This window comes from Mustela nigripes, chromosome 13 (genome assembly GCF_022355385.1).
Source record: "Mustela nigripes isolate SB6536 chromosome 13, MUSNIG.SB6536, whole genome shotgun sequence".
In the NCBI taxonomy this organism is placed as follows: domain Eukaryota; kingdom Metazoa; phylum Chordata; class Mammalia; order Carnivora; family Mustelidae; genus Mustela; species Mustela nigripes.
Window position 1 is genome coordinate 69,366,273 of NC_081569.1, and position 24,122 is coordinate 69,390,394.

General features: G+C 39.0%; 1 protein-coding gene across 1 annotated transcript in view; it reads left to right on the forward strand.

Moving 5' to 3' along the window:
- Positions 1–605: 605 nt before the first annotated feature.
- Positions 606–24,122, forward strand: part of SCG3 (secretogranin III) — a 35,367-nt gene continuing 11,850 nt past the window's right edge. The window contains exons 1-11 of the mRNA XM_059372827.1: positions 606–827; positions 1,823–1,966; positions 2,652–2,704; positions 3,210–3,255; positions 3,350–3,565; positions 7,947–8,089; positions 9,330–9,479; positions 11,941–12,118; positions 14,610–14,726; positions 17,821–17,904; positions 19,552–19,683. Of these exons, the coding sequence (XP_059228810.1) occupies positions 1,876–1,966; positions 2,652–2,704; positions 3,210–3,255; positions 3,350–3,565; positions 7,947–8,089; positions 9,330–9,479; positions 11,941–12,118; positions 14,610–14,726; positions 17,821–17,904; positions 19,552–19,683 (1,210 nt within the window). The 5' untranslated portion in view covers positions 606–827; positions 1,823–1,875. The remainder of the gene's footprint in view (positions 828–1,822; positions 1,967–2,651; positions 2,705–3,209; positions 3,256–3,349; positions 3,566–7,946; positions 8,090–9,329; positions 9,480–11,940; positions 12,119–14,609; positions 14,727–17,820; positions 17,905–19,551; positions 19,684–24,122) is intronic.

The window sequence follows — 24,122 nt, forward strand, 5'->3', positions numbered from 1 at the left end:
GTCATCGTTTTTTAAAATTTATTTACGTCAGAGAGAGAAAGAGAGAGCACAACCAGGGGGAGAGCAGGGAGCCCGATGCAGGACTTGATTCCAGGACCCTGAGATCATGACCTGAATTGAAGGCAACCACTTAACTGGCTGAGCCACACAGGCGTCCCTCCGTTATCTCTGTTTTAAAGAAGAGGACCATGAGGAAATTTATCCTTTACCCAGCTGGGATCTTAATTGTGACAATTTTTTTAATGAGGTATACCAGTATACTGGGATAATAATGCTGTGTTATCACTGCCAAAAAACAACTATTTGTTTTGAAATAGCTGTTAGATTGAAAGTACTCTTCAAGTTCTAAAGGGAAGTATTTGAGTAACTTCCAAACTCAAAACCCTTTAGAACAAGGGAGATCTGTTTGTTAGTTAGTTTGTTTGTTTGTTTATAGGAACTCGAATGACTAACTTGCTCCTTCAAAAGCAAGGGTGCAGAAATCAAAGGCCTGATTGTGCTGAATCCTTCTATTTGATCATTATTCAGATGGGTTCCCAGAATGCCACAGTACGAAGGAAAGGCTCCAAGCTCTGTTTAAAAATCAGAAACTGAAGAGCTTACTCAGCATCCTGCTGACATTACTGTTGCTTGTTTTCATTATTTAAGTCTTTTGATAACTCCTTTGATAACTCCTTTTATGCAATAGTGTTAGACTTTGGGGAATATTCTCAGAATGTGGGAAGCACCTCCTGACCTAGTTAGGATCCCTTCTCTTCCAAGACTTCTGGAACAGCCAGACCCTTAGGCATAATTGAATCCTGGGGAAGAATTTTACGGAAATGCAGGTTTGTTCGTTTGTTTGTTTTGTGGTGCTGGTGGTGCTGAAGAGGGAGCTTTCCTCTTAGTGAGGATGGGGGGGGGGGGGTTTACAATGAAACTGGCTCTTGATGCTTACTTATCCCAGACTGATGAGGACATCCATGCTTGGGGGAACAGGTAGTAATATTTTTAGTTCTGCTTCAGCATCTAGGAGAGTGCGAATGTGTAGCAGCAATATATGTGAAAGAATATTCCTTGAATTTCCCAATTCAAAAGACTGCATAGAATTAAGACAGAAAGAAGAGCACTGAGGGACGAGGGACATTTTGTATGCCAACCCAAATCACAAAGGCATGGCTTTTCTAAGGATGTAAGCATTATATCTACCTTTTGGTTAAAGGGGGTGGAGGAGAAAGAAGGAATTCTGGAACAGATATCCCAGAACTATCCCAAGACAGAAACCTTCATACAAGGTTATCTAGCTCTGCTTGACAGGTGCAAGGGCAGGGAAGGCATTTGGTCCTTGAAGTAACATTTGGTTGGGACGTTACGACAATGACGTCCAAGTTTATAGCAATCCAGGTGACCCTGAGCACAGGAGCACCCGAAAGACTGCGGCACGGAAAATACGCTAGCCTGCCGGTCGCCCCTCCCCCCTCGCATTCTCGGGGGATTGGAGTAGCATTGGAGTCGCTGACGCCATCCCCTACCGCCTCTGGCTCTCAGAGAGCATGCGCTTCCTTCCTCTCACTTCCTCTCGAGGAGGGAGAGAGAGTAAGGCTACGCCCTAGCCGACCCGCGGCTGGCTTCGCGTCACAGGAACTTCAGCACCCACAGGGCGGACAGCGCTCTCCCCCACCTGAGGACCTGACTCCGGAGCGCCCGCAGCCTTTCTAATCCCTCTACTGAGTAACGCCGGCGCGGAGCTCTCCTGGCCGCTGGGTCCCTGCCACTCTTCCTCCCCTCACCCGCCCTCCTAGCTCTTCCTGTTTTTACTCCTCCTTTTCATTCATAACAAAAGCCACAGCTCTGGGAGTCCGGCGCCAGGCTATTTCTGAAGCCAAGCGTGGAAGAATGGGGTTCCTTTGGACCGGCACTTGGATTCTGGTGTTGGTGCTTCAAAGCAGCCCAATTCAAGCTTTTCCCAAGCCGGGAGGCAGTCAAGGTACGTGGGCACTTTTCTTCCCACCTCTCTTTTATTTCGCCGCGAAGAGGTAAAGCTTGGCATAATCCCGGGAACTGTAAAGTACCTTGCCTCTTTTCTGATCAGATCGTATCCGTGTATATTGACAGAGAAATCAGTCCGAATTCAGAGACAAGAAGACATATGCCACCCCCCCCCCACACACACACAATTTTTGAGTGATAGAGTAATAGTATGGGTTGTTTTGAAATATCTTATTTTGAAACTGGGCGAGGAGGTGTTTTTTTCCGCCTTAAAAAGTGGCATTTTTCCCCTCTAGTTGTCTTACAACTAGGATATTTTATTCATAATATGTGCAGCATATGATAGAAGAGCTTTTAATTTGCCAATCCAAATTATGCTCTATCTAGCTGGAAACAGCTGGCAAGAGAAGTGTTAGAACTAAATGTTAGATTTCTGAGCAGAAAAATGAAAGTGTAATTCTATTAACTCGGGAAATGCACCAAGATAATAAGCAAGGCAACGCTGATAATCATTGTTACTGTATAATCTTGATTATCTTTGTTAATACATATTTTTGTTCACAGGCATCCAAAAACATTTCTCCTAACATTTGCTTTTCTTTTTTGGAGATTTTATGTAGTAAGATACATATTGTACCTTTCCACTGTACAATAAAATTTATATTTGTGTTTGGTTATTCTAGAAAAACCCCTACATAATAGAGAATTAAGTGCAGAAAGACCTTTGAATGAACAGGTAGGTCAAAAGTAAAATTATAAATGCTATTTCATTTTATTTTAGTTATTATATTTAATATAATTAAGCTGTGACATTTTAGCCATTTTGAATTCACAAACTTCAGGAACTTAATAATAAATTGGCAGAAATTAAGATGGAAAATATGTTTTGGGAAATTGTACATCTTAACAGTTACATACATAGAATTCTGTATAATACATAGAACTGACTGTATAATAACTCACTAAATCCAATATCACATCCACTCTATTTTAAGACTGTTTAATTTATCAGATTTATCTTTCACCAATATTACAGGAGTAGGGGATTAATATTTGCAGACCATCTGCCCTTTCTTTTATCTCATTTAATCCTCATGGCAATGCTTTGAAATAGAAATTATTATCTACATTTTACAAATAAGAAAATGAAATCCCACAGAGATTAAATTATTTAGCTGTCATATTTGGTAAATGCTGGAGCAATTATTTAAAACTGGGTCTATCTCCAATTTACTTCCCAGATTGCTGAAGCAGAAGCAGACAAGATTAAAAAAACATACCCTCCAGGTAAAAAGAAATTATGGTGATATAATTTAAATAACGTAGGTTATGAAAATCTTAACTAAAATGGATGTGTTGGGCTTGGGGGCTTTTATTACAGAAAACAAGCCAGGTGAAAGCAATTATTCCTTTGTTGATAACTTGAACCTGCTAAAGGCAATAACAGAAAAGGAAAAAACTGAGAAAGAAAGACAATCCATTAGAAGCTCCCCATATGATAATAAATTAAATGAGGAAGACGCTGATTCAACCAAGAATCGAAGACTGATTGATGATTATGATTCTACTAAGAGTGGACTGAGCCATAAATTTCAAGGTAAATGAGGAAATAAAACTTTTGATTCCTTTTTTCTCTAACTTCGAGTCTCCCCATTGTGGGTTAAGAGAAAGTCCTATGTTTTAAAAATAGCCTTTTTATATTCATAGTCCTTTATTAGTTAGGATCAAAATTAAGGCAAAGCCCAAATTTTTGTGTGAGGCCTCAACTTCACAGAAGCCCAAATTTTATTTTCTCATTTTAAGGTTCTTTTACTGATTCTTTGAAAACAATGTAAATCTGCTGTCTATATTCTATGAAATCGAATTCATTTTAACATTCCAATTTACTTTAACTATTAGTACAAAGAAAATATCAGAATTCTCAAATAATTACATCAATAAAATGCTCCTTACGAAAGCTGAAATAGCCATTACTTTCTTTTCAGTGGTCTTTTCCTAGTCCTATCTTTCTCCCTAGGTCATTCTAACCTTTCCATGGCCCTAATTATCATCTATAGCCTGATGTCTCATAACACTAGCCCACACTTCTCCTTCTCTGAAATATATATATATAAAACCTATATATACAATAGTTTTGTTCTCTATCCTCGATCACCGCCATCCTTGTCCAATCTCTAATCATGTCTCACTTGAACTACAGCAAAATCTTCTAATGGATCTTCCAGCATCCACTCTGCCCTTCTCTAACTCAGAGCAGCCAGAGTGATCTTTTCAACACACAAGTACAGTCTTGTCACTCTTGCATAAAACCCGTTAGTAGATTTTTATTTGTGTCGGGATAAAAACCCAAATCCTTAATGTGGCTTCCATAGTCCTGGAAGGACAGATTCCTGTGTTCATCCAGCACACATGATCTGATAGAAACCTGTTCCTTTCGTTCATGACACTTAATGTAATTTGTAATTTTATACTCCTAAGTGTGACTACCTATGATTTATGTCTTTCTCCTTAACTAAACTGGAAATGTCACTAGAACAGAAACATTGTATATCCAGTGTCTGAATCCTTATGATTTCACTGCATGAATAGATGAATAAAGAAATGAGTGAGCAAATAAAATAATACTCCAGGGAGTAAATGAACGATTGTATCTGAGCATAGAGGAGGAGAGTGTGTTTTCTGTGCTGAGGACCACTGCTTAAAAGTGACTACAAATTTTCTTGAATATTCTTATTTTGCTCCATGGCCACAAGAGAATTATCTTGGCTATCTCTGCCAGAAAACAACTACCGACTAAATATTACTTTCATTGGATATCACAGCCTGAGGAAAATTCAGAAGTGTGTTCTATATGAATAGGGTAGGGAAGATGGTTTATATTTTGAAACATTTCATATTGTATACTACTCACGGAAATGTGTTTCTCTTGAATTCTACTTTTTAACCTAAAATATTTGGACTAGAAATAAATAGGTACTGGGTATAGCTGCATACAGAATGGTTTAAGTTACTTTGATTGAACAGACCATTTAATTTCATAAAATTTTTAAAAATAGTCTAATGTTTGTTGACTACCTTTTTTATTTTTTTGTCAAACTTGTTGTATGTGCAGGCAGAATTATAGATCTGTTTGTGTCTGACCACTAACTTAAGTAACTTATTTTTAAATTGTTTAACATTTTATTACCATCCCAAATGGGTTCAGAACTCTCAAGTCCTACCCTTGATAGCTCTAGATTTACCCTAGGAGTCATTTCAAGTCCACTTGAGACTACAGAGGAGACTTTTGGAGATAATGGTCTATGAGTGAATTACTGTTCTCCTCTTAGACCTTGGAAATCCTGGAACCAGCTGGGTTTGTGAGACCAAGTTAACTGGAACCTCAGAGGCATGCAGACTCACATCCCAGAAGGAGTAAAAAAGTGAGGGGGCAAAACTTCTGCAGGATACTGTTACACCTTTGTGAAACCTCCAGATGGGCTTGTAGCGTCTATCGGGTGTCCTTTTCCCCTGTTTGCCACAGTATATGTGATTCGGGATTTTTCCAAGTTTCTTTTATGAAGTAGTGCTTTGGGGTTCCTGTGTGCATTCACCAAACAAATATTCATTGAGCAATTACTATGTTTCAGACTATGAGCTAGACAAAAAGCTCTGTGTAGTTAGGTATCATGCTTAAACTATTTATCAATCTGTTTCCAGTTCTGGCCCATATGAAGACTTTACTAAAAATATGTGTTGGACAAATGAATGCCAGGTGCCGTACATAGATGCCAAGGGTTCAAAAAATAACAGGGCGATGAAGACTTGGAAGATGGTCTTTTACATCCACTTAGAATGTTGTAGCTGCTTAAAAAAAGTTATGGATGTTGAACTCATGTTTGGTTTCCCTCTGAGGGTATATGTAGGAGGGTAAAATATGCTTTCATGAGCAGTAGAGAAGTCACTCTGAGTAATTCTCTCCCTTTTAGGGAAGCCAAGTAAAATCAGTGAAGGTAAGGAGCAATGCCCAAGTGGCCAACGATTAATACCATCTAGCAAAGGTCAGCTAGGGAAGTCTGAGCTCCTGACTCAAGAGCAGGCAGCAGTGCAGCAGAGCAGAGAGGCTGTTTCTGCCGAGAATTGCTTATGTTTTCCCTGTTATGAAGTAAATGAACTGAAAAACAGTCATCTCAGTTATTTTCCAGCTCCAGCAGGCAACCAGTGCTCTTCCTTCTTTTCAGATCCTGAGGGATTAAGTGGGAAGGGAAATAAAATTTTCCATCTCTGCATAGACCTTGGGTAGTTTCTGTTCCACATGTTCCCAAGAGTCTGTCTTGCAACCCACAAATGGAAGAATCAGACCTAAATAACAATGAGTCTCTCTCCTGAAAAATATGACAAAAAAAACAATTTTCAGTCAGTCAGGAGGGAAATCGGTTGTATGGTTTTTTCTTAGGGTGTCTTCTGTTTATTAGTCACTCTGATACACAGGGGCTCCCAGAGCTCATAGCTAATGGCTTGGTCGACAGCTCAGCAATAATATACTGTCAGGAAGCTTCTAGTCCTCCATGTATAATCATTCTATTCAGTTTCCTAAGCTTTTCTTCAAACAACAAGAAAATATTCTGCCCAAGATGGCATATCCCTTCAGCTGTATGGACTCTGAAAGGAGGGTTGGGAGAGAAATTTCTTGTTTGAATCCTCAAAGTCATGGAAGAAAAAGGACAGAATAAAAATAGAAATATGAGTCTCTTCTTTCTCTGAGTAAATATGATCAGAATTATCTTGGTAGAATTTGACCAGAGATTCAATTTCCATTTTCTCTAGAAGATAATCACAGTTGGCACAAATCTACTACATATAATAATTTTTTAACTTTCACATGATACTGCACACCAGCTTTCATAGAGTACTTTGCAATTTAAGAGGTACATTTACATCTTATCCTAACTGAGCTTCATAATGAAACAGATAATCCTACGATCTTCCTTTACAGTGGTCCAAGGAAATATAGATAACAAGTGGTATGGTGGGCTAAAATTCTGATCTGCCAATCCATCTAGGGTGACAGGAAGAGTTAAGTGCCTTGTAAACTTGCACATACTAGTATATTGCTCCCTGTGCTCTAGGTGAGAAAAGACCACCTGTTTCCTGAGAGTTGTCTTGGACATGGTGCTGTGTTTCCTTGCCACCAACACGACTGTGCCTTTCCCTCAGGATAAGCTCTTGTTTCCTCTGAAGTAGTGCTGCCAAATGTATTCCCAGGAAAGCCAACAACACATATTTGCAAGCATCTCTGCAGAGATTTACATAGATTTACATACTGCTTTGCACAAATCTGTTGTCTCATTTTAAAAGTTTAAATATCAGACACATAAATAAGTTCCCTGTTCTCTAGAGAAAGGGGCTTATCACATTAAGCTGTCTTCTGTAAAGGAGTTCAGACACACATTCATTTAGAAGTAAATATTTATCCCAGATAAGTCATCAAATCTTCAGCATACCCTCTCTGATTCCGAGTGTGAGGCAGGTTCCCCCACCCTCAGGCCAGGAACTTGCCAGTGGAAGAAATACATGTGCAGATATTACCAGTCTACTCTTTGTATGGAAGTGGAATATCAAATTATATAGTATATAGAAGGATGTTTTGGACAATATGGCATAATACATAAATATGGTCCACTGTAAAATTTCAAAATATAACCTTGTTTGTATTATTAGTGAGAATGAAAAATGGAGAGGCTTTTTGTGTTGTCCTCAGATCTTTTTTTCACTTAAAATCACATAAGAAGCTTTCAGAATTTCCATTGCCACCTTAGCATCTCACCTAGAAGTAAAATTTTATTTCTAACCAAGGGCTTATGTGGGCCAAACAACACCATGAATGCATTCCAATCATACCTGAGTGTACAAGAGCAAGGTACAGATTGAAAATGTAATACAATCCATGAACTGGACCTATGATAGCTATGATGTGGAATTGTGGTTACACCCTCTAGATGATCCAGACGGCCTTCATCAACTAGATGGAACTCCTTTAACTGCTGAAGACATCGTCCAGAAAATTGCTATCAGGATTTATGAGGAAAATGACAGAGGAGTATTTGATAAGATTGTTTCTAAACTGCTGAATCTTGGCCTTGTAAGTCCTGCATGCGAATAAACCCATTTCTTAGTACAGTTTGGAATTTGCTAAGAAGCCAAGCTACATGGTCCAAGTTGTAGCCGAATGTTTCTTATATCTCTACTTTATATTAAGCATGATAGGTTGTGAGGACAAATAAGACAACAATCTTCTAGGAACTTATAGTCTACCAGAGGAACTACACCAATATACACATGCCCACCATGCAAGCAGCATCAGAACTGTAAAAGCAGTCCAGCATGCCAGAGGATGGGTTATGTGCAGTTGGGCAATAAGGAAGAGCTTTAGAGAAGGAGGTGTTTGAAGTCAGCTCAAAGGATGGTTAGGATTTAATGAACAGCAGTAAAAGATATGTGAATTGTGACAAGAGACTAACAGGAGCAAAGACAAGCAACATTTGGGAAACTCTAAACAATTTAAATAGGTCATCCCTCAGCCTGATTCCCAGACCTTGTACAGCTCTGTCAGGCCATAGCAGGGGGCTAAATTTGTCTGTTTCAGAGGCTACCTGCCATGACCTGCCCCTGAGGGTAGAGAAAAAAACGCTTGAGGGGCACCTGGGTGGCTCCAATGGTTGAGCGTCTGCCTTTGGCTCAGGTCATGATCCCAGGATTCTGGGTTCTAGTCCCATGTTGGGTTCCCAGCTTGGCAAGGAGTTTGCTTCACCCTCTTGCCCTCTGCTCCTGCTCTCTCTCACTATCTCTCTCAATTAAATTTATAAAGTCTTTTAAAAAGAGAGAGAAAGAGAGAGAGGGAGAAATAACCCTCAAGGTGTTTCTCAAAATAAATGTTCCATGGATTCCCAAAGACAGGCCTGATTATTTCTACAGCCCAAAGGTACTATTTCCCAGGAGGGCTAGGGCAGTCACTAGAATGGCCAGCAACTAATAGAGGCATAAACAAACGTTATCTAGAAAGAGGGACCACAAGATTCTTTCATCTACTAAAAAATGTATTTGACTAGAGTTTAGTCTAGATTTTTTTTTAAAGATTTTATTTATTTGACAGAGAGAGATCACAAGTAGGCAGAGAGTCTGGCAGAGAGAGGGGGGGAAGCAGGCTCTCTGCTCAGCAGGGATGCTGAGGCAGATGGGGGCTTGATCCCAGGACCCTGAGATCATGACCTGAGCCAAAGGCAGTGGCTTAATCCACTGAGCCACCCAGGTGCCCTCAGTCTTTATTTTTTAATCACAAGTATGAGAATAGCAGTTATATATGTTTTCACTCTTTATAACAGATCACAGAAAGCCAGGCACACACACTAGAAGATGAAGTAGCAGAGGTTTTACAGAAATTGATCTCAAAGGAAGCCAACACTTATGAGGAGGAACCCAATAAACCAACAAGCGTGACTGAAAGTCAGGCTGGAAAAATACCAGAGAAAGTGGTATGTATATGTGACTTCATATGCATGTTATGAATGTGTGCATATGCATGTGCATGGATGTGCATCTGTGTGTACTTGTATTTGTATAAATTAATACAATCTGTATATAATTAATATCTTCCTTGATGCCAAAGAAGATTTGGGATATGTGACACGTTGAACCCACTTAAAATATATACTCATGAAATATCAGTAAGTTAAAAGATATAACCCAACTCTCAGTTGAAAATGAAGATATGGGTTATATTATATTACACAGTAAAGGTTACATCTTATACTCCACAGTAAATTAACCCATAATGTTAGGTGGAAATGTCATAACCATTCCACATAACAACTAGCTTGTATAATGTCAGTGGACTGGAACCAAATATTTCACAGCTCTTTCAGTATACAACTTCTGCTCACAGAATGTCATCATCTGCCTCCAGAACCCAAAAAAAGAAACTCGGGTTGATTTGATCCTCTGCCACACCAGCCTGTGTTCCCAGAGCTAGTTCCCCGATGCTGCCTCTCTGTTATATCCTGAGCCCTTCCACCTGTTCCTTCCTCTTCGCATTGGTTCGGAGGCCTGCAACCATCCTTTACTTGGACTAGTCATTCCGCCTTCCTTCCCCTTCCCGGCTCTATGCGTCCTCATCTTTTCTTTGGCATCGCCACACTACTAAAATCTTCCTCCCACTTTGAATTCCCTGTAAAACTCTAGACGGAGCTGACCACAGAGGGATATAAGAAAATATCAAACTCTTCACCTCTCCTTTACTTCTCCACCAGAGCACCCAGACCCCATGGCTCTTCATCCCCTCCAACGCTGTATCCCAAATACAAGGAAAAAGAGTGTATAGGCCTATTGTCCTGTTTTAGAGGAGGCTAGAAAACAGAAACTGGGTCTGGGTTTTTCTTTTACTAGATAGCTTAACAGCTCCCTTTTGGTCTCCCTACTTCCCATCTCCACCAGCTTCCATCTTTTTAAAAACAGGTTTTAAAGATCTACCCATAACATTCTTGATTTATCACAGAATCCATGACATTCACTCAAGCTAACTATCTGAACTGAAAGTGACATAACCACTGTATTTTCCTGATCTTTCACTCCCATTGTGTACTTCTTATTCACCCATCTCTAAACACCCATATGCTTGACCTGTTCACTGTCATCTAAATGCCTTAATGCAAATGAAATATTCATTCAGTACATATTTACCGAGGTACCAATTATGAACCAACCACTGGGGATGTAATGCTCATTTAAAAAGATAGAATCCTTGGTCTCATGAAGCTTAAGGTCTAATGGAAAAAGTAGATGGTTTTCTTCACAAATAGTCACCTATTTTAACTACAACTGCCTTGAGTGCTTTGAGGAGAGAAACATGGTTCTATGAGACCTTGTTAAAAAGGAACCTGTACTGGACTTGGGCTCAGGGAAGTGACCAGCCAAAACTGAAGGCTGAATGGGAGTTAACTTGTGGATATGAGAGGTAGAAGGTAGTGAAGAATGTGTGGAGTATCCAAGTAGCTGCTACAAGGGCAAGGTGGCTGACAAACAGAGGGAGCAATGAGAGATGAGCCTGGGGATGTGGATCCAGGGCAGACCAGGCAAGGCTGTGGATTCTGATCTTTATTGTAGGACCATTAGGAAAACTCTGGATGATTTTAAGCAAAGGAGTTACATGATCATATTTTTAAAAAGGTAACTCTGGCTATAACATGGAAAATGCAGTGTTGGAAATAGATTAGAAATAGTTGATATACCAGTTAGAAAGTAAGAGATGAAAGTATCTGGACTAGAGCCAGGTAATGGAGAAAAAGAAAAATGTAAAAATTTGGGATAGATTTTGAAAGTAGGGCTAACAAGGCTACTGATGGATTAGATGAAGGAAATGAAGAGAAAGAGACAAGAAAGGCTTTAAAATTTCTGTCTAGTCCACTGAATGGACAATGGATCATTAACTAAGATGCTGAACACTGGAAATGGATCAGGTCTGGGAGAAAGAGTCCCACGTACCTTTCCAGATAGCCCTTAAAATTTCCCTGAGCAGTCCCCATGGTATGACTGTTCTGATGGCATTGGATATTCTGACAGGCTTTCCTGTATCCTGTCGTCAAGTCTATGACTTCAAAGCTCCCCTCCTTGGTAAAGGGCATTTTTATGAGGAGACACTCATGAGAACTGACAGAGGAGGAACTTGGCCAACTAGGAACCTAGAAATTCCCTGTCTATTCTCCAGGAGCAGGAGCCAGGGTTCTCAGGTGAAGCATATGTCTCTTAGCCCCAGTGACCTTTCCATGTGGCTAGATGCCCACATGCCTGGAAAAGGGTTTGATCCTGTGAGAGCTTGCAAAGGAGGAGGTATTCCTACACTTCACATTCAAGGACACCAAACAGGAAAGAATCAAGATAGAGTGTAATTAGTTCTAACAAAATGTTTACTTTTTATTGATTCCCGCCCCTCCAATGGAGACTCCAATGGCAACAATTCAAGATGGTTTTACTAATGGACAAAATGATGAAACAGTATCTAATACCTTAACCTTGACAAATGGCTTGGAAAGGAGAACTAAAATCTACAATGAAGACAACTTTGAGGAACTCCAGTATTTCCCAAACTTCTATGCACTACTGAAAAGTATTGATTCAGGTAAACACTGTGTTTTCTGACCATGCGGAATAGAAACAGTAATTCCAGGAAGTGTATGGGTGGGGTTTTTTCTTCCTGTTTTCAGTTAAATGCAGTCTTCAATGACATATATTATGGCCTCGGGGAAAAGAGTTCACATCAATTTTTTCAAAAGAAGAATACTAGTTATGAAAATATTTAGGAAAGGATAATCAGGAAAGCTGGAGTTTCTGGATAGTGCAATCTTTGTGTTAACAGAGGGTTCACTTATTTGTTCAAAAAACAGTCACTGGACATGTGTGGTGTTCGGGACGCTGAGGTAAGTAAGCCCTGTACAGATGAGGAGAGAAATCAATGTCACTGCCTGATTTGCTCAGCCTCAAATCTTATTGCAAATCTTTTTTTTTATTTTAAAGGCTGTATTCATTTTCCTCTCTTGGTGGGAACAATGTGTATAACATAATTTAATCCTTTTAAAAATAATTCAGATTTTTGCTTTTTAGACATTTTCAGCTTCAGTCTTGAAATGAGATCAAATGAACTTAACATTGGACCACAGCAGGTCAGAAGCCCAAAACACACGTGGCAAATGATTTTTTTTTTTTTAAACGAAGTCCTCAATATGTCTGTTCTCTTACATGTACATCAGAATAGGTTAGCTGAAGATTTCAATTCATGTTTAGTTTTGATTAATCTTCAAGGAAGATAATAATGAGCAAATTTTCTGTTGTTATTATTGTCCAGATAGGTGCTCTGCACTGTTTTATGGCTTTTCCTCTCTCTGTTCAAAGATTCAGCCCTGGATTGAACATTTGTAATAAATATTCCCCCAAGAAGTGAGCTTAGAGTGAACTTTCATTTCTGGAGAACATCCATTGTCCTTCAATTGCAGACACTGGCCAGATGGCACCAGCCCCTTTGCTGGTGCCTACAGGGCTGGTACATCTTGAGGGTCCATTCTCAGCCATCTTGCCCCATTGCATGGCAAATGCCCAGCTCAGAACCTTTGTCATCTTGGTGAGTCACTTCTTGTCAGCGAAGAACATTAGCATGACACCAGATAACTTTACAGATGTGACCTTGAACAAATAGTGTGACAGCTGAAGTTATTTACCATCGCTTTCCCAGGATCTCTTCCCCATTTCTTTTCTCACACTTCTTCTCTCCCAACTTTGGAACTTTTATGGTATTTGAAAGATTCCACTGTATGGAATGTTTTTATTTTACTTATCTTTCAATTTCCTTGACCCCCACCCATTCTTAATTTCCTTTTTTTTTTTTTTTAAATTTAAATCCTTACACTATGGTCTTTGACCATACCCATCCTTCTCACCCAAAGTCTGAACCAACTGAGAAATAATAAAATGGGTAGAAAACCAAAATATTTCTGATAACTGATAAAGTCTGGGTTGTAAGTGTTGTAGAAAGCAGCTTAGTGTGAGATCCAACAATAGGCCTGCTCACACCCTGTCCTCAGTCTAGTTCTTGGAATAGCCAATAACAAGGATCGTTGGATTCTACAGAGCAGGTACTTGTCTCAGATCTCTGCCTTCCACTGTTCCAGGGGAGGAAAAAGAAGAATTCTAAATCCCTATCAGTCAAGAAATGAAGACTATTGGCCATTGCCTACCAACTCCATCCGTAGGAAGGATGAAAAGATGGTGGGGGAAAGGCCAGAAGTATTTAGAAGAGAGCCTTCATGGCAGCCAAGAGAATAGGGAAAATGGACTCTCCTCTAGCACCTCTCTTTAAAAACAGAAATAATTTTTTTTAACTTTTAGAATTTATATATATATATATATATATATATATATATATATATATACATATTGTCTTCCACCAAGAGGCAGAACAGTATGTCAAATTGTCAAATTATGAAGAGTTTCCAAGAAAGCGGTTACCTACAGGAAAGAGGAGTTGGGGGTGGGTAGGAAGAAAATGTTATTTTCACTACTATTTAATTCTGTACTGTCAGAATATTTTTACTACATGCATATATTCTTTCAAGTAAAATAAAGTTTAGAAAGCAATATATACTACTATTAATATTAAAAGATCAACCCTACATTATAAAAAATAAAGATACATGTGTGTTTTTATTTTTAAATATTATTTGAGTAATGAAAACAGGTCATTCTTGCCCTCAAAAACATAGAGTCTGAATAAAGAAAAAGTGTTGGGTCACAAATTTTCTAACTTTGTCTTTGAGTTCCTATTACCTCAGGTTGTAAACTGCCTCTTTATCATTTACTCTATTAATAAAGTATTTTAGATTAAAGTAAATCTTTTTGGAGAGTTATAATTGATTGCCCATTTCTGGAAAAGTTCAGTATGCCTGTACATTATTCTGTATGCTGAATCAAATCTTAGCCTTTCTGTAAATTAAATATATGTGGTTTCAGATATAAGTATAGGGAGAAATATTTCAATAAGATGCCTACTTCATAAATTGACACTGAAAGAGGAAGCTATATTCCACTATTTTTTTAAATTATTTTGTTCTTTTATATAGAAAAAGAGGCAAAAGAGAAAGAAACACTGATTACTATCATGAAGACATTGATTGACTTTGTGAAGATGATGGTAAAGTATGGCACAATATCTCCAGAAGAAGGTGTTTCCTATCTTGGTGAGAGTCTTATCTGTTTTGTTTTCACTGTAACAGTTTTCATTGTCCAAATTGAATTAGGGATTTAGCAATAATTACGTCACAAACCTGATCATTTATACCAAAATAGCCTGAAATATCTGAGTAACCGGAACTTACCAGCTTGATAATGCATAGAAATAAAATTAACCAGAAATTTTCAACTCTTTATAGATACGGCTTGAGTGCAAACATTTCACATTTATTACATTTTGTCTTATTAACATTTTCCAAATATCTCCATGGAGACAATTTTATTAAAATTCAACCCCTCCTTTTGTTTTTTTCAATTGTGTTTGTACTGTCAGGACTGGAAGAGTTGATTTTAAGCAGTGAGGTCTGCATGTGGTAGGAAGGAAAAAGACCAGGACTGAGCGGCAGAGGTGATGCCCCCTGGTCTGGCTCTTCCAAAGACCAGCTCTGTCCCATGGGATGTCTCAAGCACTCACCTTGCTTGACCTTAATTTCTGCATCTGTAAAATAAAGGACTGTGTGATCAGTGATAGGGCTGGTGAACTACAGCCATGGAACCAAATCTGACCCATTGCCTATTTTTGTATAGCACACAACTAAGAATTGCTTTTATACCTATAAATGTTTGAAAAAAATGCAAAGAAGAATTGTATTTTGTGACACAAGAGAAGTATATACAATTCACGTGGCAGTGCCCATACATGAGGCTTTATTGGCACACAAACACACTTGTTTGTTTCGATACTGTGTCTAGCCCATTCTGTGCCACAACGGCAGAATTGAGTCATTCCAATACAGACCACAGATGGTCCACAAAGTATTTACTATCTGGCCCTTTACCAAAAAAGTTAGCTGACCTTTGATTCCTTGAACTTTGTGATAAGCTTGAACGTTCTCTGTGTGTGTGGGTTGTTTAAAGAGAAAAAAAAAAAAAAAAGCCTTCGGTTTTCCTGCTTGGTTTAGTTAATGAACAAATACAATTTATCTCTGATGCCCTTTGAGCAAGATGACCTCATGACCCCTTACTCTGATCTCTAAGAGAGGAGGAAGAATTAGAAGAGAAAAATCTTGGGGCACATGGGTGGCTCAGTGGATTAAGCCTCTGCGTTCAGCTCAGGTCACAATCTCCGGGTCCTGGGATCAAGCCTTGCATTGGGTGCTCTGCTCAGCAGGGAGCCTGCTTCCCCCTCTCTGCCTACTTGTGATCTCTTTCTCTGTCAAATAAATAAAATCTTTAAAAAAAAAAAAAAAGAAGAAGAAGTAGAGAAAAATCTCATAGGATAGAATGATCCAGAATCACTCTCTATGAACTCCATTTTTTTCCACATGAAAATAATTTTGCTAGTTTTGTCCTGATTGTGAAGGAGCATATTTATTTTTAAAAAATCAGTCAATGCAAAATGATGTTTAAAAAGAAGTAAAAAGGGGCCACTGGGTGGGTCAGTCAGTTAAGTGTCTGCCTTCAGCTCAGGTCATCCTCCCAGGGTCCTAGGATCCAGTCCCACATGGGGCTCTCTCTTCAGTTGGGAGCCTGCTGCTCCCCCTGCTTGTGCTAGCTCTCTCTTTCTCTCTGACAAATAAATGAGTAAATAAAGTCTTTAAAAAAAAAAAAGAAGAAGAAAAGGTAAAAAAAATCACTCATAGTACTGGCACCCATGTGACATTCTGGTTTATATCATTCCAGATATTTGTCTGTGTTTGCACACATATATACCATGGTTCTTTCTTTCTTTGTTTTATCTTGTTTAACAAAAAAATGGGCTCATATTATACAAAATCCTTTGAGGCCTACTTTACTCAGTAGATCAAAGGCACTGTTTCAGATCAATCACTATTTCATACCAATACCCTGTGACTCAAATTCCACACTTGTCGTTTACCCAATGGAAATGGACTAGAAATGACACAAGTCTTAGGGGCAAGGTAGGTATTTTCACTCCTGTTCATAGCTGTGCTATCCAGTATAGTAGTGGAAAGGGAATTCATTGCCTTATGTAACAGAGGAGTCCAGGGGCGGGGTTGGTCTGATGTTGGGTTTGTAAAGTCCACCAGTAGTGTGAGAATCTATCCCTCCCCTTGTCCCTGCACTGACTTTCCATGTGTTGATTCATTCCAGAGAAGCTGCCGTGTTACAGGAAAAAGATGGCTGGTAACCTCCATCCTCACAGCACAGCACACCTGGCAGGAAAATATCGTCTTTCCCTGTGGTCCTAGCATTGAATCTCATGGTCCTGGCTTGTACTGGGCATGTCTTCAAACCAATCACTCAGCCCAAGGCGGTTGAGACCCTGACGAACCAGGCCTGGATTATTAGCCCTGCCTGAGCCAAATGTGCTGAGAATGAGAATGGTCTTTTTTCCCCCCCTTTTAAAGATTTTTATTTATTTATCTGACAGAAAGAGAGAGAGAGAGAGCAAGAGCAGGAACACAGCAGGGGGAGTAGAAGAGGGAGGTTTCCCATGGAGCAGGGAGCCCGATGCGGGGCTCGATCCCAGGACACTGATCAGATCACGACCTGAGCCGAAGGCAGACCCTTAATGACTGAGCCACCCAGGTGTCCCTAGCCTGGGTTTTCTTTCCTTTTTTTTTTTTTTTTTTTAAGATTTTATTTATTTATTTGACAAGAGAGATCACAAGTAGGCAGAGAGGCAGGCAGAGAGAGAGAGAGAGGAAGAAGCAGGCTCCCTGCTGAGCGGGATGCGTTCCCAAGACCCTGAGATCATGACCCGAGCCGAAGGTAGTGGCTTAACCCACTGAGCCACCCAGGCGACCCTGGTCTGGGTTTTCTAAAGGAAAATCAAGGTGTAGTTACCACAGGTGTCCATTAAAGGCTTCAATCCCAGACATGTTCTAGCAGTGGCCCCAGAGACAGGAAGAGACTTCTGCAATTAACTGAGTAGGATGCTGAGTTTAGGATCCCGAATAATACAAAATAATCGATTCCTAGAAATAAGATCCATGCCAAATATCTTGACCACAGTGTTAATATTGTGGAATGGCTTTATGATCTGTCTGGTGAGGTTTAAACAGTTTTAGTAGAAGTTTGATATCATCTTTCAGGAAATAAAATTATATTTCATATTTCTTCCCTTCCTCCCTCCAGAAAACTTGGATGAAACTATTGCTCTTCAGACCAAGAACAAGCTAGAAAAAAATGTTACTGACAATAAAAGCAAACTTTTCCCAGGTATGATTTATTTCACTATGTTTCTACCTTTAGCACAATCATCCTTCATGTAAATAATGATTTCAATAAACATTGATCAACAATTACAGATTTCAGAACTTTTAAAGTCTAAAATCCAAGCATAGGATTAAGTAGCTATAAATTTTGCTATTCTGTGGCTGGTCTTTGCATAGATATCTGACTCCAAGGAGCACTGAAAAGAAATGCAGGTCTTCCCTGAAGATTCTTCACAGGTGGCTGGTGGGATAGGGGGGTAACTGTATATCACAAAACTGAGTCATTCTTCCTGAAATTCTCCTTCAGGCTTTTTTTTTTCTCTCCCACGATCACCATTTCTCCAGAACACTCTCTCTGATCATCTGTCCACTTCACTGCGCCTCCACTGGTTCTCCCCTCCCAAGACTTCCTCTCAGTCTGTGCCCCTAGGTAGTATGATTTACCCCTCCTCTTGGTTTTTTTCCTCCTACATCTCCACCCATCACACCCTGGAACCAAGTGGTACAAAGGAGCCTGCTCTGAGGGAGGAGGGAGGAACAAAAAGAGAAAAGATCACACGTTCTTAGGTGTCCCTGTCACAGAAGTTATGTACATACGTTTGATGGAATATTATGCAGCTTTTTAAAATGATGTTTCCAAGTAGTTTCTTATATCCTGGAAACATATTTCTATCATAATGTCAATGACAAAAGCAAGGAACAAAATTGTACTGCAACTATGAAAAGAAATTACACATCAAAAAATATATACAGACCACAGCACTAGAAGCAGATATTTTCATAATGAGGTAACAACTGACTTCTTTCTTCTTTCGTCTTTTTTCTATAGTAATAACCCTTTTATTGAAAAAACAAACCTTATGGTTAGGCTGCTTGACATTTCCTATTTTATTTACAACAGGGATGCATTACAACGTTTTCAAGCGGTTAGCTACTACAAGGTGTGTGACATTTTTAATTCAATAGAAGGTTGCTAGAAGGAAATAGATTTTTTTCCCCACTCTTGCCCCCTCACTTTTTTTTCTGAATTATAACTGATACAGAAGTTAGTTATTCTTAAGTGGCAAGTGAACAGCTCCCATTCTGACAGCAAGGGTTCAGTTCTCTTCTTGTATTAGGGAGGCCAGGGATAAGGGAATATGAAGAAAGAGGCAGAAGGAAGTCTTGCCAGAGCCCCAAATTCTTAGGTGCTACTCTGAATTCTAGAGTATTCTTCAACAGTACAACATCATGGAGAGATTAAACAACTAAAGAGTTACTTTACTTTGGAATGAAGATTCAAATTTGCTTTGGGACCTGGCATGTCCTACTTGATTGCCTACATTGATTATAGTAAGGAAAATAGTCTATGCTCCAATGACACAGTAGCAGAAGGGAAAGAACACTAAACCAAAACCTGGAAAGGTGAGGCTTTGCCCCAGCTCTTTTGCTCACTCAGTGCTCATCTCTTCCTATTCTGGGCCTCAGTTTCCTCTTCTGTGAAAGGGTGGGTGGAAGAGGAAGTTGGACAAGATAATCACTAAGGTCCCTTGCAGCTCGAAAAATTATCTGACCTTAGACAGTACCTTTACAATAAAGTTTATTTCTACATTATGAACTAATTAATAGATAGGAAATAGGGTGGTAACAACAGTGCACAATCTGGTTACAGCACCATCAGAAAAGAGTCATGAAGAAACAGATAGCACCAAGGAAGAAGCAGCTAAGATGGAAAAAGAATATGGAACATTGAAAGATTCCACGAAAGATGATAACCCAAGAGGAAAGACAGAGGAGCCAAAAGGTATGGAATTAACAGCTTTAAGTTGGCAATGAAATTGGAGGAGCGAAAATTGTCATGACACCCAAGCTGATCAAAAATGCAAGCCCTAACTAAATCAGCACCATCTGTATAGAAAAGATTCAGCACATGGTATCTTTACTAGAATAACAATCTTTTTTAATGGTCTTGAGTCTCCTAGAATGGCAAATTGGTTCTGTCTTCTGATGGTCTTTACTGTCCAATGGACTTTTGTACTTGGAGAGGAATACTTATGACCGTTTGTGCATCGTTTAAGGTCTAATTTATAATTTCTTAAATACTTTTTTTGACATAATTAACATTCCTCTAAATAATCATATGCTACTTATTCAAGAAAGTCATCAATATTTATGGATTTAACAGAGCATATTCCCTTAATCATCTATAGTGATTGAAATGAGACGAGCAATCTTAAGGACCTGATTAAAAATCACAAATCCAGGACGCCGGGGTGGCTCAGTGGGTTAAGCCTCTGCCTTCAGCTCAGTTCATGATCCCAAGGTCTGGGATTGAGCCCCGCATCGGGCTCTCTACTCTGCGGGGAGCTGCTTCCTCCTGTCTCTCTCTGCCTGCCTCTCTGCCTACTTGTAATCTCTATCTGTCAAATAAAATTTAAAAATCTTAAAAATAAATAAATAAATAAATAAAGATCACAAATCCAATATATCAAATTTCCTTAAATAACTTGAATACCTTAAAATGCACAAAAACACACATTAAACTAGCCCAATAATTACAATACCCAGTGCTCATTGCAACCAGTGTGCCCGGTAGTTTTTAAAGGATCTTTATTCTCTGGCAACAAAAGGATATTCTTGATTCACTGAACTTTCTCATCCCAAGACCTAAAATCAATTCCTCTTCAAATAGTTCTAGTTCTTTTTTGTAGAAAACATAGAGACCTGAACCTGGGTTAAATGGTTCAATGGACCAAAAGTACTACTTCTAGTTTAATTATCGGGACTTTGTTGAGATAGGAAAAAAATTTTTTTTTCTTAATATATCAAGGTCATGTTGATTTTTCCAATCTTGTAAAGCTTTATATTATTGTATTTTTTTCCTCTAGCATAGACTTCGTAGACCATCACATTTTTCTCCTACATCAAAATAACTGACATATCAACACTAATCTTTTGATGTAGTAACCTATGTTAAGAAAGATTATGATGTTGCATCTGGGCTCAGGAGGAAAGAACTTGGGAATGATTAATTGATAATGTTTGTCATGAGCATAAAGAAGGGAGAATTGGTAATGTACTTGTCATGTTTGCTGACTTTGTAGACCAACCAGTCACACTGCCTTGACTTCGTTAGGTTTACTTCAGATGAGTAGTAAACTCTTCTGAATGTTTTTTCTTCTTCTTTTTTTTTTCAGCATATGGTAAAATATAGATAACATAAAAATGATCACATTAACCATTTATATACCAAATATTTTTTATCTTCCCAAAGATAAAAAGTAAGTATCTATGGATATTTAGGTTGCTTCCACCTCCTGGCTCTTATAAATAATGATGCTATCAATATGCATATATAAGTATCTCCTCAAGACCCTGCACTCAATTTGGGGGCGAATATTCTAAGATCATATGTTAATTCTGCTTTTAGTTTTTTAGGAACCACCATACTGTTTTCCATAGTAGCTACACGTTTTTACACCCCCCCTCAAAGTGTGCAAGGGTTTCAATTTCTCCACATCCTCATTAATACTAATAGATGTCAGGTGGAAAAGGAGTGGTAAACTTTTAAAAGATAGCTAACCAGGAAAAGAGTGGCCCTGTGGCCTGAGATACAAAGCCAGGAACTGGACAGCACAGAGCACTGCTGTTCACCCCCACAGAAAACCAGTATGCCTAGGTCATCTCTGGGAGCAACCCAAGTGTGATGGTTGTATTTCGCAAAGACAGTAAGCCATCATCTAGGACCTTTGACTTGTAGGGGCAGCATGCTCTGTGCTTAAGACAATACCTTCTATCGCCACTATCCAAATATCCATGGGAATGGATGCTGCCAGGTGTTTTTGCTTATTTTAGGAAAATGTTGTGTAAAAAAGGAATATGAAGGAGTTGATTCTTGGTAGCCCACTATCCCATTTAGAATGTGAGTGTTTAGAGACTAAGGATGAGGTTAGATTTCTTTTCTCCTTAGGAATTCCATCAGATACTAATAGGGAGAGAAGAAAGTAAAACTCCATCCCTGTAGTGTTACTGTTTGTAATGGCTTGCCCGAAATATTAGGAGGAGTGTACGGATTTGGGACTAAAATTATTTCCTTCTCAATTATTTGGAGATTTAATTTATTCATGCGACCCCTGACCCCTTTTACTCTGACATAAGGAAAACTAATTTTAGTACAGTTTAGAAAACTCCATCCTCAGCATGGGCCAAGGGCCAGGATTTCTTGAAAAGCATGTCATCCCCAAATTGTATTGACAATTGCTTTGCTTTGCTATGTTATAAAGCCCACTGAGACAACCCGTATTGTCTCTGGACAGAAAAATAAAAGCATCCATGTGGGTAAAAGCAGGATTTACTGGGTTTCCTGAGACATTTATCCAGCTATAAATAAGCATTTATTCTAATGGCATGGCTGGCATTAGGCTCAGGAAGCAGACCTCTAGAAGTAATATAAGAATTAATGCTTACCTCCAAGGACTCAAGCGAGCTTCGAAATGATCTGAGAATGATTCTTAACCCATATGCAGCCCAGTGTAATACAAGCTACATATGTATGCACATAGCTCCCTGATTGATGAGTCAAGAGTGCATAGATCAGAGAGGTTGGAAGACAGTACAGGGCAGAGCAAAGAATGAGGTAATGGTCCTGTTAAAACCACTTTAAAATATAATTATAAGCAGAACACGTTGTTAGGCCTATCTGTAAAGAGTCTGTTTTGGTCTGGCAATGTGGCGTGATGGCCCCCATCAAACCACAGCAAATACTATCAACCATGCCAAGCATATGCTGGATCGTCTGAGGAATAGCGATAGTAACAGGAATAGGAAAAACAACAATGCCCTGAATTTATATCGCCCTTAGACTTACAGAGCATGTTTCCATGGCTCTCTTTTTAGGTTTAATGTTAAACCAAAAAATCTGATTTAATTACCAGTGATGAAAAATGGCACATCCACCTTTCAATATAGTTGTTAGACTATTTCAACTCTTCTATCCTACACATACTCATATTAAGAATAATCTTTTAGGGGAGCCGGGTGGCTCAGTTGTTAAATGTCTGCCCTCTGGCTTGGGTCATGATTCCAGGGTCCTAGGATTGAGCCCTCATCAGGCTCCCTGAGGGGGAGTCTGCTTCCCTCTCTCCCATTTTCCCTGCTTGTGTTCCTTCTCTCTCTGTCTCTCTGTCAAGTAAACAAATAAAATCTTTTTTTAAAAAATAGAATAATCTTTTAAAATACTGATTTCTAATTGGTATAATCAATGAATGACTCAGTAACTCTTAAATTTAGGGATATGCCAATGAAATCAAATTTATTCTGATTTCAACTATTTATAAAGTTACCTAATTTTTCAAGCAAGTTGCTCTCTGGAGACTAAAGAAAAAGACTTTAAACCTTTATTCCATGATCTCAATGTGGGTCTATTTGCCAGTTGATGTTTACTCATTCACTTTTGCTCTATGAGTCACTGAAAATCTTTTTTTTAAACTGTCCAAGGGATAAGATATGCATTATCATAACTCATTCCAAAGCTATCCTCTGTCAAATTTATGGCCAGATAATAGATAGAGGTGAAAAAAGTGATCTCTAAGACACCTTTCACAGAAATATTCTATCATTCCCTTATCTTCCTTACAGAAACTAGAAAAGAGCAGGTAGCCTGTTTAATTAATAAATTGGCTAACTCATGAGGATGCTGTTATTTTTAAAGCAACACAAGAGGAGAAAAATCTGTGCCTTTATTCAAGCCCCAAGTCATTCTGCTAAGAATGTCCAAAAATAGTAAGTCCAGTCTTCTCCCCTGTGAGTCAGCAAATATGCCAGGAGCTAAGCATGGGCACAGGAAACCTCCAATCAACAGAGATTTTTTGAGGATAGCAAAGGAGAATTTCTTTTTATATGTAGAACCCATGGGTCTTCCTTTCAGAATTCATCCTTAAATTATAAATAAATAAACTGAGGCTCAGAGAATTAAGGAACTCACCCAAGATCTCCTAGCCAGAGTGGCAGAGCCAGGTCTTGAACCCATGCCCCTTGACTTCCATCCAGTACTCCTCTGAGTATTTCTTTGGGGCAGATAAAAATGTCAGCATCATACTGAAATTCTTTTTTTTTTTTTTAAGATTTTATTTATTTATTTGACAGACAGAGATCACAAGTAGGCAGAGAGGCAGGCAGAGAGAGAGGGGGGAGGAAGCAGGCTCCCTGCCAAGCAGAGAGCCCGATACGGGGCTCGATCCCAGG